This window comes from Panthera tigris, chromosome C2 (assembly GCF_018350195.1).
Source record: "Panthera tigris isolate Pti1 chromosome C2, P.tigris_Pti1_mat1.1, whole genome shotgun sequence".
Classification (NCBI taxonomy): Eukaryota; Metazoa; Chordata; class Mammalia; order Carnivora; family Felidae; genus Panthera; species Panthera tigris.
The window spans coordinates 82,607,068-82,621,764 of NC_056668.1; the positions used below are offsets into that span (position 1 = coordinate 82,607,068).

General features: G+C 48.9%; 2 protein-coding genes across 3 annotated transcripts in view; both read left to right on the forward strand.

The window, feature by feature from the left end:
* Positions 1-3,354, forward strand: part of PARL (presenilin associated rhomboid like) — a 49,990-nt gene extending 46,636 nt beyond the window's left edge. The window contains exon 10 of one of the 2 annotated variants that reach the window (XM_007077557.3): positions 3,029-3,354. In XM_007077557.3, the coding sequence (XP_007077619.2) occupies positions 3,029-3,140 (112 nt within the window). In that variant the 3' untranslated portion in view covers positions 3,141-3,354. The remainder of the gene's footprint in view (positions 1-3,028) is intronic. The other variant, XM_007077558.3, reaches the window with a different exon arrangement.
* Positions 3,355-6,819: 3,465 nt separating this feature from the next.
* Positions 6,820-14,695, forward strand: MAP6D1 (MAP6 domain containing 1). Its single transcript, XM_042957055.1, has 3 exons — positions 6,820-7,196; positions 11,879-11,996; positions 12,498-14,695. Exons 1-3 carry the CDS (start codon positions 6,820-6,822, stop codon positions 12,576-12,578), a joined length of 576 nt encoding a protein of 191 aa, XP_042812989.1. The 3' UTR covers positions 12,579-14,695.
* Positions 14,696-14,697: the final 2 nt, after the last annotated feature.

Below are 14,697 nucleotides of genomic sequence, written 5' to 3' on the forward strand. Positions count from 1 at the left end.
AGAGACTATGCCTTTACTCTGCCCTTAACCTCAGTTTAGGATTGAGGTGAGCGGTCAGGATTCCTCGTGAGCGGTCAGGATGCCTAGCCCTGCTTGGAGACCGTTTCCCAGCCCCTGGTGTGTGCTGTCCTCTTCTTTCCCTGCTCTCAGGCCTCCTCTCTCCTGCCACCACTCACACCTGCCTGTCGTCGGTGCTGGGCAGACAGAGAATGGACACTCTGCCTGTGGCAAGTGTGTAGGTAGGTGTGTGCTGTCTGAATTAGTAGAGGCTGGGGATCATAAGCCAGTGTTGACCACTTACTGGGCACCTTCTTCATGGCAGGCTCTGAGCTAGTGGTTTACATTCCACTGTTATTCCTTCCATTTTACTGATGGGACACAGGCCGGAAGGGATCTTCCCGTGGTCAAACAGCTGGGAGCAGAGCAAAGATTTAAACCCAGATCCAAAGCCCTTCCCGCCCCCCGTCACACCAGATTGAGTACAGTAACATTGTGTTCACAAGATCTTCCATTTCTGCTTCAGACCACAGACTTTTGCCTAAAACATAGTAGTGCTGGAGTGACTGTCGCAGAAATTGCTCAGAACTCCTGGGGCCCATCTGACCATGAGAGTAATTGTCTATCTGATACAGTGGCTCCCCTGATAGACTATCTTTTCCTGCATAAATGTTGCCTTTTGCCCTTACTTGATTTTTATTTTCTTTCATGACAATAGAAAACTGAAGTTTTTTGATTTAAAAAAAAAAAAAAAGAAAAAGAAAGAAAAATCTATTCTAAGTGGAGAAGTTTTGCCCAGTAGGCGGTGGAACTAAATGCCATTATGCCATTTATAATTTTCAGTGATGATTAAAGAATAGCATATGTGAGTTCTAGCTTTAACAGCAGCACATTATAAATAGTAGAAACTGACCTGGTATTACAGTATGAGAAACATAAAGACTTACGAAAAAGAGTTCTGTTTTATGAACTCTAAATTTATCTCTCTGGATCCTCCCATGTATACTTAAAGGATCTTCTCCCCAGCAGGTTTTTATTCTTCTGAACTATAATTAGATGACCTTTTCCGTTCTGAAAATAATTGGATCAAATGTATTTTAAAGTCCATGATCTGAAAGGCAAAGGAATCCTTTCTCTTTGCTGTTTCTAATTTCAACTCCTTTCATTTACTAGATCTCAGTCCTATCCAAAATTCATCTTTTCTAACATCTTTAATTAGACTTATAAAGCAAAAGATTTAGAAATCCTTAATAATGGTAAAGATTCCATTAGTTTCATCCTGCATGTTTCCTTGACTCTGTGTCCCTCACCAGGTATTAAGGTCTTCACCTCGTACTTTTACGTACTTTAAGGCCTGACTTAATACTCTTAAGTCCTGTGAGGTATTCCATTTTATAGAAGGGAAACTGCTTTGAAGAAAGGAACTGTTGGAGGTCACACAGCTGGTCCTTGAAGAGTGGAGTTTCAGAGTGAACACTAGGTTGTGAGGCTACCGCAAAACAGGGGGAAAAAACCCAAAAACTCAGAAATTAGTCATTTTAAAGTGTTTTCCTAATTTTAATTTAGCCAAATGACCTATTTGAATTTCTAAGTATGATTGGAATAGTTTACCTGTAACATTAAAGTATTTAACTCTCTGCTTGAAATAAGTGGGTTACAGAGATTTGGGAAGACATTTTATTAATGGAGCGTTCCTGACAAATGATTCATTTCTTGCAAGAGTTTTACGATTGCATTTGAATCTTAGGTAATCCTTTTTCTGTTGTTCTAAGTTCCACACAGAATTTGACTAAGTCTGAAAGAATTTTGTAACATTCCTGTTACATGTCTTTTTTTTTGTTTTTCAAAATTCTAATGGTGACTATTTTCATGTTCGTATTTTAACTATATTTAGTGAATATTAAGATTCAAGTACTGTATGGTAAACATACTCAGAACATTAAAAAAAATCAAAACATTAAACTGCTATTCTGATACTAATCTAAGCCATTTAAATAGAGCATTTTTTTTAGTCATTTGTCTGGGGAGATGCAAAGATCAACACAGTCTGGTCTCTGCCTCAGGGAACATGAAATCTGTTTGGGTAAAACAGGGCAGAAATAAAGGCTTCAGTCATAGTAGCTTTCAATAACAGCCATTCCACATCAACCCCACCTCCTCCAGGAGGCCCCCTCAGCCTTCCCCTAGCCCAGGAGAAGAGGAGGTAGATGCCCCTGAGTTAGGCTTGCAGCCTGTGCTTCCCTCTCAGGTAGAGCTCCTGGTCTTGTAGTACCTAGGCCCATGGGCATTTAAAGTCAGGCCCTTTTCATTGGTCACTGAACTGTGTGTGCTTGAACTTACAGCAGGTGCTCCCTAGACTCCCCAGCAGTGGTCTGGGTATAGCTTTCAGAGGCAGATTTAGGTTCTCGTCTTCGTTCTGTTGATTCCTAGTTGTGCGGCCTGGGCAAGTTACATTACTAAACCTGTTGGTGCCTTAGCTCATTGCTTCTGGCTGCTGTGTAGGCAGTTTTTAACAGCAGAATGGGGATTGGAGCTATATTTTAAAAGGTGGGAAGAATTTGGATTAGCAGATGACCCTTTGTGTAGCCAGATGGAAGATGATGAGAAACATTTAAACTATTAAAGCCATCATTAGTGAACTCTAATTCTGACATTTCATACACTTCATGTAGAAAAAAGAGTCCAGGCTTAGAATCTGTGTGACCTTCAGGTGAGTCCTTGATCAACCACTTAAAAGCTGTTAGCCACTGAACCAATTGCTTTTTCTGAAAGGAGGTGAGGCTTCATTGCAGTGGTGAATCAAAGGTAGTGTGTCACACACGGTCCCATCCCACTTCGACCTTTTACATATTCCATATTAAAGATAAATCATTGATCTCCATCAAATAAATTCATCAGCTATTTTAATAAGCAAGATAGTAAATGATAGTGGCATTCAGTTTTATATGTCAACTTGATGTTGTCATTATACTTAACATTTGTATGTCCTACTGTTTGAATGTTGAACCTGGTTTGTTTTTCTTTTCCCCAGATGGTATATTACTTATGGTCACGAACTCATTTGGAAGAACAGAGAGCCTCTAGTGAAAATTTGGCATGAAATGAGGACTAACGGCCCCAAAAAAGGAGGTGGCTCCAAGTAAAACTGGGGTTGGATGATCCTGGTGCATGTGGCCCATGCCGCCTGGAGAGCCCCAGGAATACGTTGGCCCTGGAGTGACCACATCTTTGCTCCTGCCTGGAAGACACCCAGCATCTAGCTTTCCCAGTATTTTAAACTGTCCTCAGCACATGTCTTACTAGAAAGTGAATTATGACAAAGTTGTGAAATAAAGGTTTATATCTCTAGTTTGTAAACAGAGGGTGTGTGTCCCTTTAGAAGAGTACTCATGGTGTCCTGGAATCTTTGCTGTTAGTTGTTACAGTTGACATAGTTTAAGCCGTGGACTTGGCAGGATTGCACAGGGAAAGACATGATATTCACAAATGCAGGTGTTTGTGCTTTGGCCTTCTTGCATTTCTGCTTACTCACCTACCCCTTTCTTTGGTTGGTCTACAGGTTTAAAAAAAAAAAAAAAAATGTTAAGAGTATCTCCTGTCTGGCTTGGTCTGAAACAACAGCTGTAGTATTTTCTACATTTTCCCAAGAAAGGTAATGTTTTCTGGCAGTGAGTGGCATATACAAAAAGCTATTTTTAGGCTTTGCTTTCTAGGTTAAAATTGTAGCTAAATTAAGAGTTAGAAGGAACTATCACGGATAACCCAGACTTGAATCTGAGCCTGACTGCATCTTACATTTGAAAACGTACACTCTTGAACTGAAGCATCTTACTGAAATAGACAGTGGTCATTGTAACAGCTTCACTATAGCAGAACTCTTGTTGCCCTCGTGATTGAAAATTACTTCTAAGAAATGCCTTTTGAATTTAAAAGTATTTGTTGAGAAGATTTACAGGAGAGTTTTCAGTCTTTCAGTGGCCTTGAAAGGTAATGCAAGATCTTGCACCTTGCATGGGAGAGGAGCACAGCCATCTGTATTGTGTGGTGCTGGGCATGGAGCATTGGGCTGTAGGGAAAGGAGTGAGTCGTGCCACCTCACGTGGTGTTGAGAGCTGAATGGCAGTATGTGCCTGCACATAGGAATTGTCCAGGATTGGGCGATTCTTTATATTTTTCCCCCAGATTCTTCTCTAGTATGAAGTGCCGCTTTTTACCAGGCAGAAAGGATTCTATTCTAAACTAATATCACATCCAGGAGAGAGTTGTTTTTTAACCCAACCCTCACTTTGCCAGGAATGAACCGGGGTGGCTGCGTGTGGGAACTGCTCAGGGTCACACTGCTGTGCTTTGACATTTCTGACTACATTATGCTAACAACCCTGTGACATACAGATGAGGCAAGAAGCATTTTTCAGAGTTGGGATGGGAGGCTGAGATCACATGGACATTCCATATGGAGTCCACAGTGAAATTTATGTCTTGCTGTGGGAAGGCTAGGAGCACAGGCCATGAAGACATGTCTCTTCCTGCTTTGTGTTGGTTAGGGAAGGAACACTGAGAAGGTCAAGTCCCTTAAATCACTTCTCTGTCCATAACATACCTCAGTGCTGGAGGCTTTGAACAGCCCAAGTGCCATTTTCTCCGTGAATGGCATTGTGAAGGGTCAGAGCCCAGCTCTGGAAGCCCCAGCCTTACTGTCTACAGCTTTGGCGGTGGTCCCTGCTCTTTACCCACTAGGGTGTTTGCTCACTTTGGCTTCTCTGCTGACGTGTGAGCACCCGAAGGCTGTGCTCCACCTGGCTCCTGTGCCTCTCAGGCCGTGTCGCCTCTACTGGTCTGGTAAGTGTGGTGTCCCTAGGAATGCAGCTCTCCTCTCCCTGCACTTCCCCTGGCTTCAGTTTTTTTCATGAGCATGTCTTCTGAGCTCCAGGCCCACAGACGACCTCCGTCCTCAGTACGTGCATCTTCTGCGTGCCAGGTATGGTTTCAGGTGCCGAGACCCCACTGCACAGGCTGGCACCTCAAATATCACTCCTGGCTTTAAGGGGCAGTCTCACCAACTGGAAGCCAGAGACAGAGCCATTCTAGATTTCCTTCCCTCATCTCTTATTTCTAGAATCCAATGCCCCTTCCATTTCCAGTGCCTGTGCCTTAGTTCAGTCCCTTGTCTCTAACCTGGACTGTTGAGACTGTTCTCCAGCTGGTCTCTAAAATTTCCTTGTGTGTCTCCATCTGGCCACATAGTGCTAAAACACTTCTGTCCTTCCCTTGTGTCCCCCGTGAAAAGCTTTAAGTATGGCTCCTGAGGTTTGCCCGGTCCCATCTCTCTGCCTTTTGCTGAACCTCCCGACCCCCTACCCTGCATTTCCACCCTGACCCAGGGCCCCTCACTACAGGTGGCGAGGCCAGCCTCCCCACCCTCTTTCCACTTGCCTTAATCCAGTTCTGTTGTTGCCCTACTACACTAAATCTTCTGGGGGCCCCCAGCATTATTCCAGGCGCATAGAAGTGCTCTTGGTTGGTTGATGAATGAAGAAATAGAAGAGCTGTTTTTTTTTGTTTTTTTGTTTTTTCTTTTTCCTGCAGGACGGAATACTGTAGTCACCAAATGTCCCCACTGGCTAACCCCGGGCCCTGGAGCACAGAGGTCACACAAAGACAGCTTACCCCACCCAGGGAGAGCAGGTGTGTAACCTCCCAGTGCCTCCAGTGTGTTTCTCTTCTCTTGGGTCATGGCCTGGTAGGGCAGCTGCCCTGTCACCTGCTGTGACTGGAAGCTTAGAGAGGCGATGGTTTGGGAGAGGAGTCCTGACTGGTCAGGGCTGTACTGCAGTTCTCTTTTCTAAGGTGCAGACTGGATACTGTCCAAGTATATGCTTGAGATGGAGCTGTGGGTAATTTCATGCTTTCAGTAGCTTAATTAGTCATTGCTCTGCAGTGCACGTTGAGGTCACAGGTCAAATGCTCAGGAAGTCTATTGTGTGGCCAGGGAGTTCGTTCTGATGACCTGTCATGCTTTAAACAGGCTGACCTTTCGCCTGAAGGATTACCCAAACTTTGCTCTGCAATAAAAAAAGAATGCCTGCAGGAGGGAAGAGAATTTTTAAAGCACAATGATCAAAGATTTGTCGGCAGCTTTATAACACTAAACCCTCTGTTGCCGTGCTTTAAAATTAGGAATTTTAAAACCCAGGGAAAGGTCAATTGAGGGCTAATGCCAGTTCTCAGTGAAAATTGAATTGGTTGTTACAAATTTAGCACCGTAAAGGCAAACAGTGACTCACTGGCCGATTCAAACACGTGTTCTCTGGGAAGCATGGCCCCACGTCTGCCCTGTGATCCCCGCATCGTGGCACCTCGGTTCTGTGCGCCGCCCGCAACTCCCCGCGGAGCAGTCGAGCGCAAATGCAGGACCGCCACCCTGGCAGGTGCGGACTGCGGTCAGCAAGGCATCAAGGCATCGTTGCCACCCAGCCCTCGCTCTCTGGGAAGCCAGGTCCGATTTAGAAGACAGCGTTAAAGGGAACTTGATTGAATTATGAGACCTTCAAGTTGGACGCTGGTAAATTCCTCCAGGCAGTTTCGGTTGCCTCCGCTCTCCCTTAACCCCCTCCCCGTCTCTGCGCCCATCCGGCCGTGCTCTTCCGCGGCTGTAGCCCAGGCCAAGCGCTGTCGCCGAGCCCTCCACCCTCCCCGGACGGCCACCCCCAGGCCAGGGGGCGGCGCTGCGGCGGCGCGGGGAGGGCCGCGGGGGCGGGGACGCCGGGCGGGGGCGGTGCAGCCGGGAGCGCGGGGAGCCGAGCGGCGGGCACCGGGGCCGGCATGGCGTGGCCCTGCATCAGCCGCCTCTGCTGCCTGGCGCGGCGCTGGAACCAGCTGGACCGCTCCGACGTGGCGGTGCCGCTGACCCTGCACAACTACTCGGACCTTGAGAGCGAGGAGCCGGGCCCGGGCGGCGGCGCCGCGCGCAGGGGCCCGTCCCCTGCAGGCGCCCGGGACCCTGGCCGGGACGTGCCACTCACTCAGTACCAGCGGGACTTCGGTGTGTGGACGCCCGCGGGGCCCAGGGATGTGCCGCAGGGGCGGGGGCCCGGTGCGAGCGGCCGTAGGAGCAAGCCCCCCACGGCCCCCAGCCGGGGCGTCTACGTGCTCCCCATCGGCGACGCGGACGCGGCTGCAGCGGTGACCACGTCGTACAGGTATGGGGCTGCAGGCAGGGGAGTGCTTGGAGTCGGGACCCGGCGGTGGGAGGAAACAAGCCGAGAGCCTTGAGGACCACGTTGGGTGGGAGGGAGGAGGCGCCTGGAGCCCCCATCGCACACCACTCCGGGAGGCGGCCTCGGAGGCCATCCCCTTTGGTCCCAGAGCACGGGAGGCGTCGCCTTTGCTGCTCCCTGACCAGCCTGAGTGAATGAGCGAGCATCTCTGCTGACAGGGAGCTCACTACCTCGCTCACAGCCCGCTCTCCTCTCGGGCAGCCCTGTCAGAAATACCTGCCTTTGACTGAGTTAAAATCTGCTTTAAGTTTCACCAAGTGGGCCTAACCATAGGTAGGGGGCGTGCAGGCCAACTGCGTGAGCTCCCTCTGGCCAGTGTACTGTTGACTTTCTGGTGGTGAGGACCACACGGAGCTCCCAGTAGGTGGTCCCTGGGATCTCATTGAGTGCCCGAGAGCCAGTGACTTGGCCTTCGCTGAGGACAGATCTGTGGGTCCACCCTGCCCCCACCTTAGCTCTGCCCCTGGACAACTGAGGGCTTCCTTTTTTCTCTTATTTCAAAAGTAACATAAACTCACCATAGAAAAATTGGAAATTATAGACATTACAACAAGTTAATATTCCCTTAATCCTACCCAAACTGGTAGTTCTTTCTAATCCTTAACGTTTGAGTGTATATCCATTTGTAATTCTTCTATGGTTAGATCCTTACTGTACACATTTTTCCATCTATTTTGGGTGTCTGTGCATGTTACTAGATGTTCTTTTACAACGTGAATTTAATCGATGTGCAGTATCTTATCCTAGGGATATACTATCCACGCATTGATATGTCCAGTTATTAATCTGCTGTCGTATCATTGAATATTTGGGATGTTTCTAATTTGGGACCATAAAAACCCTTTCTTTGATCCAGTACTTCATTTCCAGGAGTTTTCCATACAAGTATCCTTGAAGGTGGGGTGGGAGCTAAGGAGTATAAGGTATGTTGCAACATTGTACCCCGGAAGATAGAAACAGTCCCACTGCCCTACTGATGTAGGGGCTGGTTAATTATAGTCCAGAGGATGGGCTACTGGGAGGCCTAGAATGTACTGATAGCAGAAGATCTTGGATGGGTATGTGTCAAAAAAAAAAAACAAAAACAAAAACAAACAAACAAACAAAAAACCCAAAAAACAAAACAAAACAAAAAAACCCCGGAGTAGTGTGCTTCTTATTTGTGTTTTTAAAAAGGGTATTGATATACACTTATCTGCTCAAATAAGCATAGGTTATCTCTGGATGGATATGTGAAAAAACAAGAATCTTTGGGGAGAGGCAGAGTGGGGAGAAGGAAGGGATGTTGCCAGGGGTGGAAGGGCACTGAGTGACTTTTCATTCTCTGAAGAACTGTTTATTTTTAAACATGTACACATACTACCTTTTAAAAAAGTTTTTTAGAGGAAAAAATACCTTCTGTGATAAGCATCCTTATAGCTGTCTTTACTCTTATCAATTTCATTAGTATAAACAGAATTAAAGGGACAAAAAGGTATGAACTTTCTCCCTTAGTCTGTTGTTGATTTTGAGAGGGAGACAGAGCGAGTGGTGGAGAGGCAGAGAGGAAGAGAGAGAATCCCAAGCAGGCTCCATGCTGTCAGCACAGAGCCTGATGCGCGGCTTGAACCCACAAACTGAGATCATGACCTGAGCTGATGCCAAGAGCCAGGCACTTAACCGACTGAGCCATCCAGGCACCCCAGTTTAATTATTTTTAAAATCAAAGGTGTTAAGGTAGAATTTCCATACAGTAATTTTCAAGATATGTAGAACATTCTATCTCCCCAGAGGTTCCTTCCTGGGCGTGCAGTTTTTCGGGAACTTCATAGGGGAATGGTAGTTGCAGGATGGGTCTTGCATTCACTGATGCATGCTCTAGCCAAGCTGCCGAAATTCACAGGGGAATGTCAGGGCAAACACGGAGTCCAGCTCAGGCCCTAGCCAGGCTGTGGATGGTTCTGACTGCTGTGTGCCAGGCCCGGCTGGAGGGGCCTGGATGGTGAGAGGTCTGGAAGGCCAGAGGGCCTGGGTGTGCACCCCTTCAAATGGCTGATGTTCCAGACCTGGAGCAGGACCCGGGGCAGAGCCCGTGGGGAGCTAGCTTCAGCTCAGGGAAAGGAAGAGCTTTCTAATAATTCGCATGGAAGGAGGGTGGTGTGAACTGCCTCAGGTGTGCTGAGCTCCTCCTCACTGGGAATGTTCAGGCAAAGATTGGGCTTTTAGAAGCGGCCCCTCACTTGTCTTAAGCAGATGGTGGGTTTGGACGTCTTGCTGGGTCTTCCCAGCTCCAGTAACGCCAAAGGTACCAGTCGTTATTCTCTGCTTAGCACGTACCAGGCACCAGGCTCAGGACCTCCTCCCATAGATTATCTCCCCAAGACCTCACTCCCCAGATGTTGCCGCCTCTGAGCCCCTTAGTTTCTTGAGGTGTCCTGCAGTGGTGGAAAGGTACTGCCCGGAGTTGGGACTCACTGGAGCTCTGGTTTCCTGGGGTATATACTTGGCGGGTCACTTGGTCTCTCTGACCCTTTCCTTGTTTGTAAAACAGAAATAGCCAGAGCTTGGCTCCCTAGGCCCCCATATCCCAACTCTGGCCAAGACCCATGACCACTGCTGAACTTGGTTTCCCCCAACACCATGCCAGCTGACCTCTGGGACCCCTCACCTCCCCACTCTAGGGCTTGACGTGTGCAACTCCATCCTGACTCTTCCTCGTAAGATGCATGTTATCTGAGCAAACGGTTTGAGGAAATTCAGTAGGAAAAGTAACAGATCCAGGGAATCCAAAATACCAGAATATTTGTGGCCACTCACCAGCCCCTGCTGCTCCTGTGAAAGCTATCTGCTTCACTTGCTTGGTCAGATGGGTGCAGGGGATCTTGCTCTCACGACCAGCCTGGGTCTCTCCTGAGAAGTTCCCAGAGCCTCCCCTCTGGAATTCTCTAGGTGCCATTGGCACCTTTGGCCCAGGTTCTAGCTCCACCCACTCCAGAAGACCTCTTTCCTCAGTCATCCTCCTTTATCCTTTCTCGGTGAGTCAAAGGGCCAACCATTGAAGTGCCCAGCACGAAGGTTCATCATAACCTTGTACACGTGGATCAGTAGCCTTTTTCATGAGGAAACTGAGGATCAGAGGAACGAATGGCCTTGAAGCCCTGTTGGGCTGAGAACTCAGGGCTCTCGGTGTTGCCACAGGTGGCCCCTGACCCTCAATGGGACAGCCACCCCCAGGGTCCAGCTGAGGCCCAAACGAGCTGGATGGGAACGGAGCCTGGTCAGGGGAGGCGCATGGTGTATGTGGCTGTGTTCTTATTCTTTGCCAGAGCCATTTCTGCCTGCCTTCTTTCCCAGGCAGTCACCCGGTTTCTGAGGTCCCTTCTCCATCCCACTGCAGTCTTTTCTCACTGGTCTCCAGCACCAGCCTTGCCCCAGGAGCAGCCATGGGCATCACTCTCACTCCTGGCTCTGGTCACTTTCCATGTTGGGACCCCTGCAGCCACCGTGGGGTGGCAGGCTTAGGCTGCCAGGCCCAAGGCTCAGCTCAGTTTGGGGACAGAAGGGCACGCCCAGGGGAGGACCCGTTTCCGCAGGAGAAACAGAATGGCAGATGGCTCAGGCAGCTGGTCTTTGGAACCTTGCAGCTTCAGAAGCCAAAGTGATGTGATAGGACCCTGGCCCCACTTGCCTCCTGGCACCCCCAAGTGCTGACTGTGGCCAGGCGCAGCTGCTCCCTCCATGAGCGGCCTGCCCAGTGGTGCCCAGCTGTGCCACTGCCACCAAGGAGAAGAGGCAGCTTTGTTGACTTCTGGGCCTGAAACCCAGCCAGGGCTGTGGGTGGGATGAGACAAGAATGGACCCAGCCCACATGTGGGTGCTGCCCCTGGCCAGCTGGACTCTCTCCTATAGAACATTGCCTTGGCCAGGTGTGCCTATGGACACAGGAGGTCTCTGCCTTCTTGAGCTTTCTAGCAGGGGAGCTGATAGAATTAAAGGAAAGAGGGCTTTTTTGTGTGCGGAGGAATTGAGGAATTAAATCTTTATCAAAAAATGGACTCCGGGAACATGGAGCTAATCTGTGCCTGCCTTGTCGCTTCTGTCCCGGGAGCCACCCCCCCAACCTCCCCACCACCTTCCTTCCCGTACCCAGGCAGATGTACCCATGTGCACAGTGCCATGCAAGAGCCAGACCGGCTTGTAGTTTTTTGAGTCACCCCTCCAATCTGTCCTGTCTTTGTAGGAGTTAATAAGACAAATTATTAAAACATAAACATGATACTCTTGTTTTTCCTTCTCAGTTGGAACCAGGTATGGAAGACTTTTGCTGCACTGGGTGCCGTCTAGGCTGGCATCCTGTGGATGTAAGGGCCACCAGTGAGCTGGGGACTGACCATCATAGGTTCTGGGTGGCTTGGAGACAAAACAGGAAGCACTGAAGGAAGGGCTGGGATGTGGTTTCTGATGCCCAGCACCTACTAGGTGCTTGCGTCTGGATCCAAAGCAGGATTTTAGCAGTGGAGGTTGGCCAGGGCATTCCAGGAAGCACGGGGCAATGGCAGTGGCCCCTGAAGAGTCAGGAGGGATGACTGACATTGTGCAAGGGGGGTCCGTGTTCTCTGTTGCAGACAGGAATTCCAGGCTTGGACTGGAGTGAAGCCGTCGAGATCCACAAAGGCAAAACCCGCCACGGTCCTCACAACCCACAGCTCCGGCTGGGACGGCAGCCCTGGGGTCAGCTTTCAGGTCAGGCTGAAACTGGTGCTGTGGGGCAAGGGGCTGGGCTCCCGGCTGCACCGGGTGTGGGAACAGAGGCCTTTTCCCCAGGCTAGGGACTGAGATTGGATGGTGCAAAATGTCATTATAGCCACGGACAGCACTGAGCACTCAGTCATCCCCCAACAGAGAACCAAGATGGTCCTTTGTTGCCAGCCAGGTGGGCATCTCCTTACTGCTGGCTTGAGTGTCCCCTCCCCTCCTAAATCCATGTTACCCATTACCAGTGAGGACTAGCGATGAGCCTTCCAAGTCCCTAGCGTTTGTGTGAGAGGAGATGGGAGGGAGGTGATTCAGGCCTCAAGCAGAATGGAAAGTCCTTGCCCCCTGCATATGTTTCCCCTTGGACCCTTTAGGTCAGCAGTCTCAACTCTTGGAGGACAGGAGGAGGGAATTTTCTTCCTGGAGCTGGGGGAAGAGGGAAAGTTGATGGAGAGGCACACTGATATGGGGCCACATTTCATTTTTCAGGCTACTGAGGGGAGGAAGAAGTTCACCCCTAACCCGTCAGCCATCTTTCATGCTCCTGCTCCCCGGATCCTCAACGTGTGACTGCCACCAAGGAAGAGTGCCATGGTGGAGTCGGAACACACTGCTGCTGAGATGGGGAATGGGGTGAGATCTTGGGACTGGTCCCCTGCTGTCCCAGGGGAAAGGCCTGTCTTTTGCTGCGGGCACCACTCTCCCCCACTGCCACCCGGACTGCGGGCCTGGTGCAGAGCAGAGGCGCAGATGGACCTGGCCCCACACAGCTGGGCTCTGGGCCTCAACCATCCTCTTGTTCCTCAAGACGAGTATAGAAGGCTTCAGATCTTTTTTAAATTGCCTCTTTTGGCCACCCTTCCGTTTTTAAATCTGAAGAACTTAAGGATCAATTCTGCTGTGAACTGAATTGGTCCACGAGGGCTGAGGACTAGGGACAGAACAGTTGCTCGAAAGAAACCAGTAAGGTCCACCTTCTTGTTTTCCCAGGCTGCATGGTAACTTTGTAACCTATGGCCACCCACAGTACTGTCCTTGGATATTCCTACAAATGGCCCCACCATTCAGGTTGTAGAAGAAATCTTAGGTAATCACCTGCATGTGACTCATGATGATGCTGAGTAACCAGGATGACATTTCCAAAAGGTACAGAGTATCAATTATATGGTTTTAATTTCAAAGACATAATTTAGGGCCAAGATGACCTTTACATTTTAACAAAAGGTTTCTTGTGCTGAGTGCTTTAAGTACTGAATGAATGACATTTACCTTGGGGCTTCTGAGCCCCATAGTTTATTACTAATTCCAGTTTTTTCCCTTAACAGTGGACTAGAAGGGAACATGGTACACACCTGCTAAGCATTGGGAGCTTTTTGGGGTAAGAAGTGTCATTAGCCTTACTCCCTGAAAGACTTTAGAGTGTCATCTCTACCAGCCCCTGGACTCCCACCCTGTTCTCTGTCACAGGGAGCTGTGAGGAAGCAGCTGTTGTCTTTGGAAAGCTGCCTCCTTTCCCAGTAAGTCCCAGCCCATGTGGCCATAGCCACAGGGAGACAGCCTGGCCCGGGTTTGCACAGCAGGTGGTCAAACCTTTGAAGGAGTTTCTGCCCCTTCTTATAGATTAGGGTGCACAAGGTAATGGCAGTTTTGGGTAAAGGAAACTCAAGGATTTCCCTTTGGATCTTTATCCCGCTCCAGCCCCAAGGGGCTCTGGCGAACATTTACTTAAGCAGCCCGCAGTGGCACTCAGGTTTCACAGCCCCTGAGAGCTGGAGGGAACCTGGTCCCTCAGAGGGGCTAGCTCTGGCTGGCACAGCCTTCCCTCAGTCCTGCAAAGGAGATGCTCTGAATCATCTTAAAGCCAGAACCCAAATCATATGCTTACACAAAGAGTTCCATTATTTCAGACTTCATTGGTTTGCATGTTAAAGGTTTCTGAGGGAAAAGAGACTGCCTGCTGCTGTGCATTCTGTGGGAAATGAACAGATTAACCGTACAATCCGATTTTACTAAAATGCGAAAATGCACTGTTACGGTTTGTTATTTCCTTAATTATAAACATGGAGCACCTTCTCATATGTCTTTATCCTCCTCTTGGTAATAAGGACTTTATCAACTACTGCTGGTTGACCCTTGGAGGCTTGCAAATCTTAGGGACTCCCCCTTGGGACTGCCCTCCACACTGGCATTGGATGCAGTACCTCACAGAGATCACCACCCTCCCTGTAGCCGAGCCCTGGTGCGGTACCTCAGCAGGGTAATGGGGGCCTGCCTCTGGAAAGCATAGTGCGTGCCCAAGGAACCTTTCTGGAATGTACCAGGACAGCTTTTCACAAAACCCCCAATCCAATCATTGTCCTCACCATACTTCATTAGTAGGAGATCTGGGTTCTGAAGAAGGAACTTCCTCCACCCATGCTAGGTCTCAGTAAAGCCTGCCCTCATGTTACTGGAGTGGCCTTCCAAAGCACCTGAGACCGTAGTCTCAACTGTGTGGTGTCAACCCCCAACATATGTCCTACACATCTATATAAACTAAAGTAGAAAAATACATTGGAATACTAATGGTGGTTATCTTTGGGAAGGGGAATTATGGGTAACAAATTTTTTACACCTTGCTATATTTGCTAAAGTTTCTACATAAGCATTTTTGTATTAATTCTGTAAAGAGCAATGTTTTTAAAAATAA

Bases quoted from the DNA above. Each gene is read 5' to 3' on its own strand.
- MAP6D1 (XM_042957055.1), top strand. From the start codon at position 6,820: ATGGCGTGGCCCTGCATCAGCCGCCTCTGCTGCCTGGCGCGGCGCTGG. The intron at 7,197-11,878 runs GTATGGGGCTGC...TCTCTGTTGCAG, and splicing joins GCGGTGACCACGTCGTACAG to ACAGGAATTCCAGGCTTGGA. The intron at 11,997-12,497 runs GTCAGGCTGAAA...TTCATTTTTCAG, and splicing joins GCCCTGGGGTCAGCTTTCAG to GCTACTGAGGGGAGGAAGAA.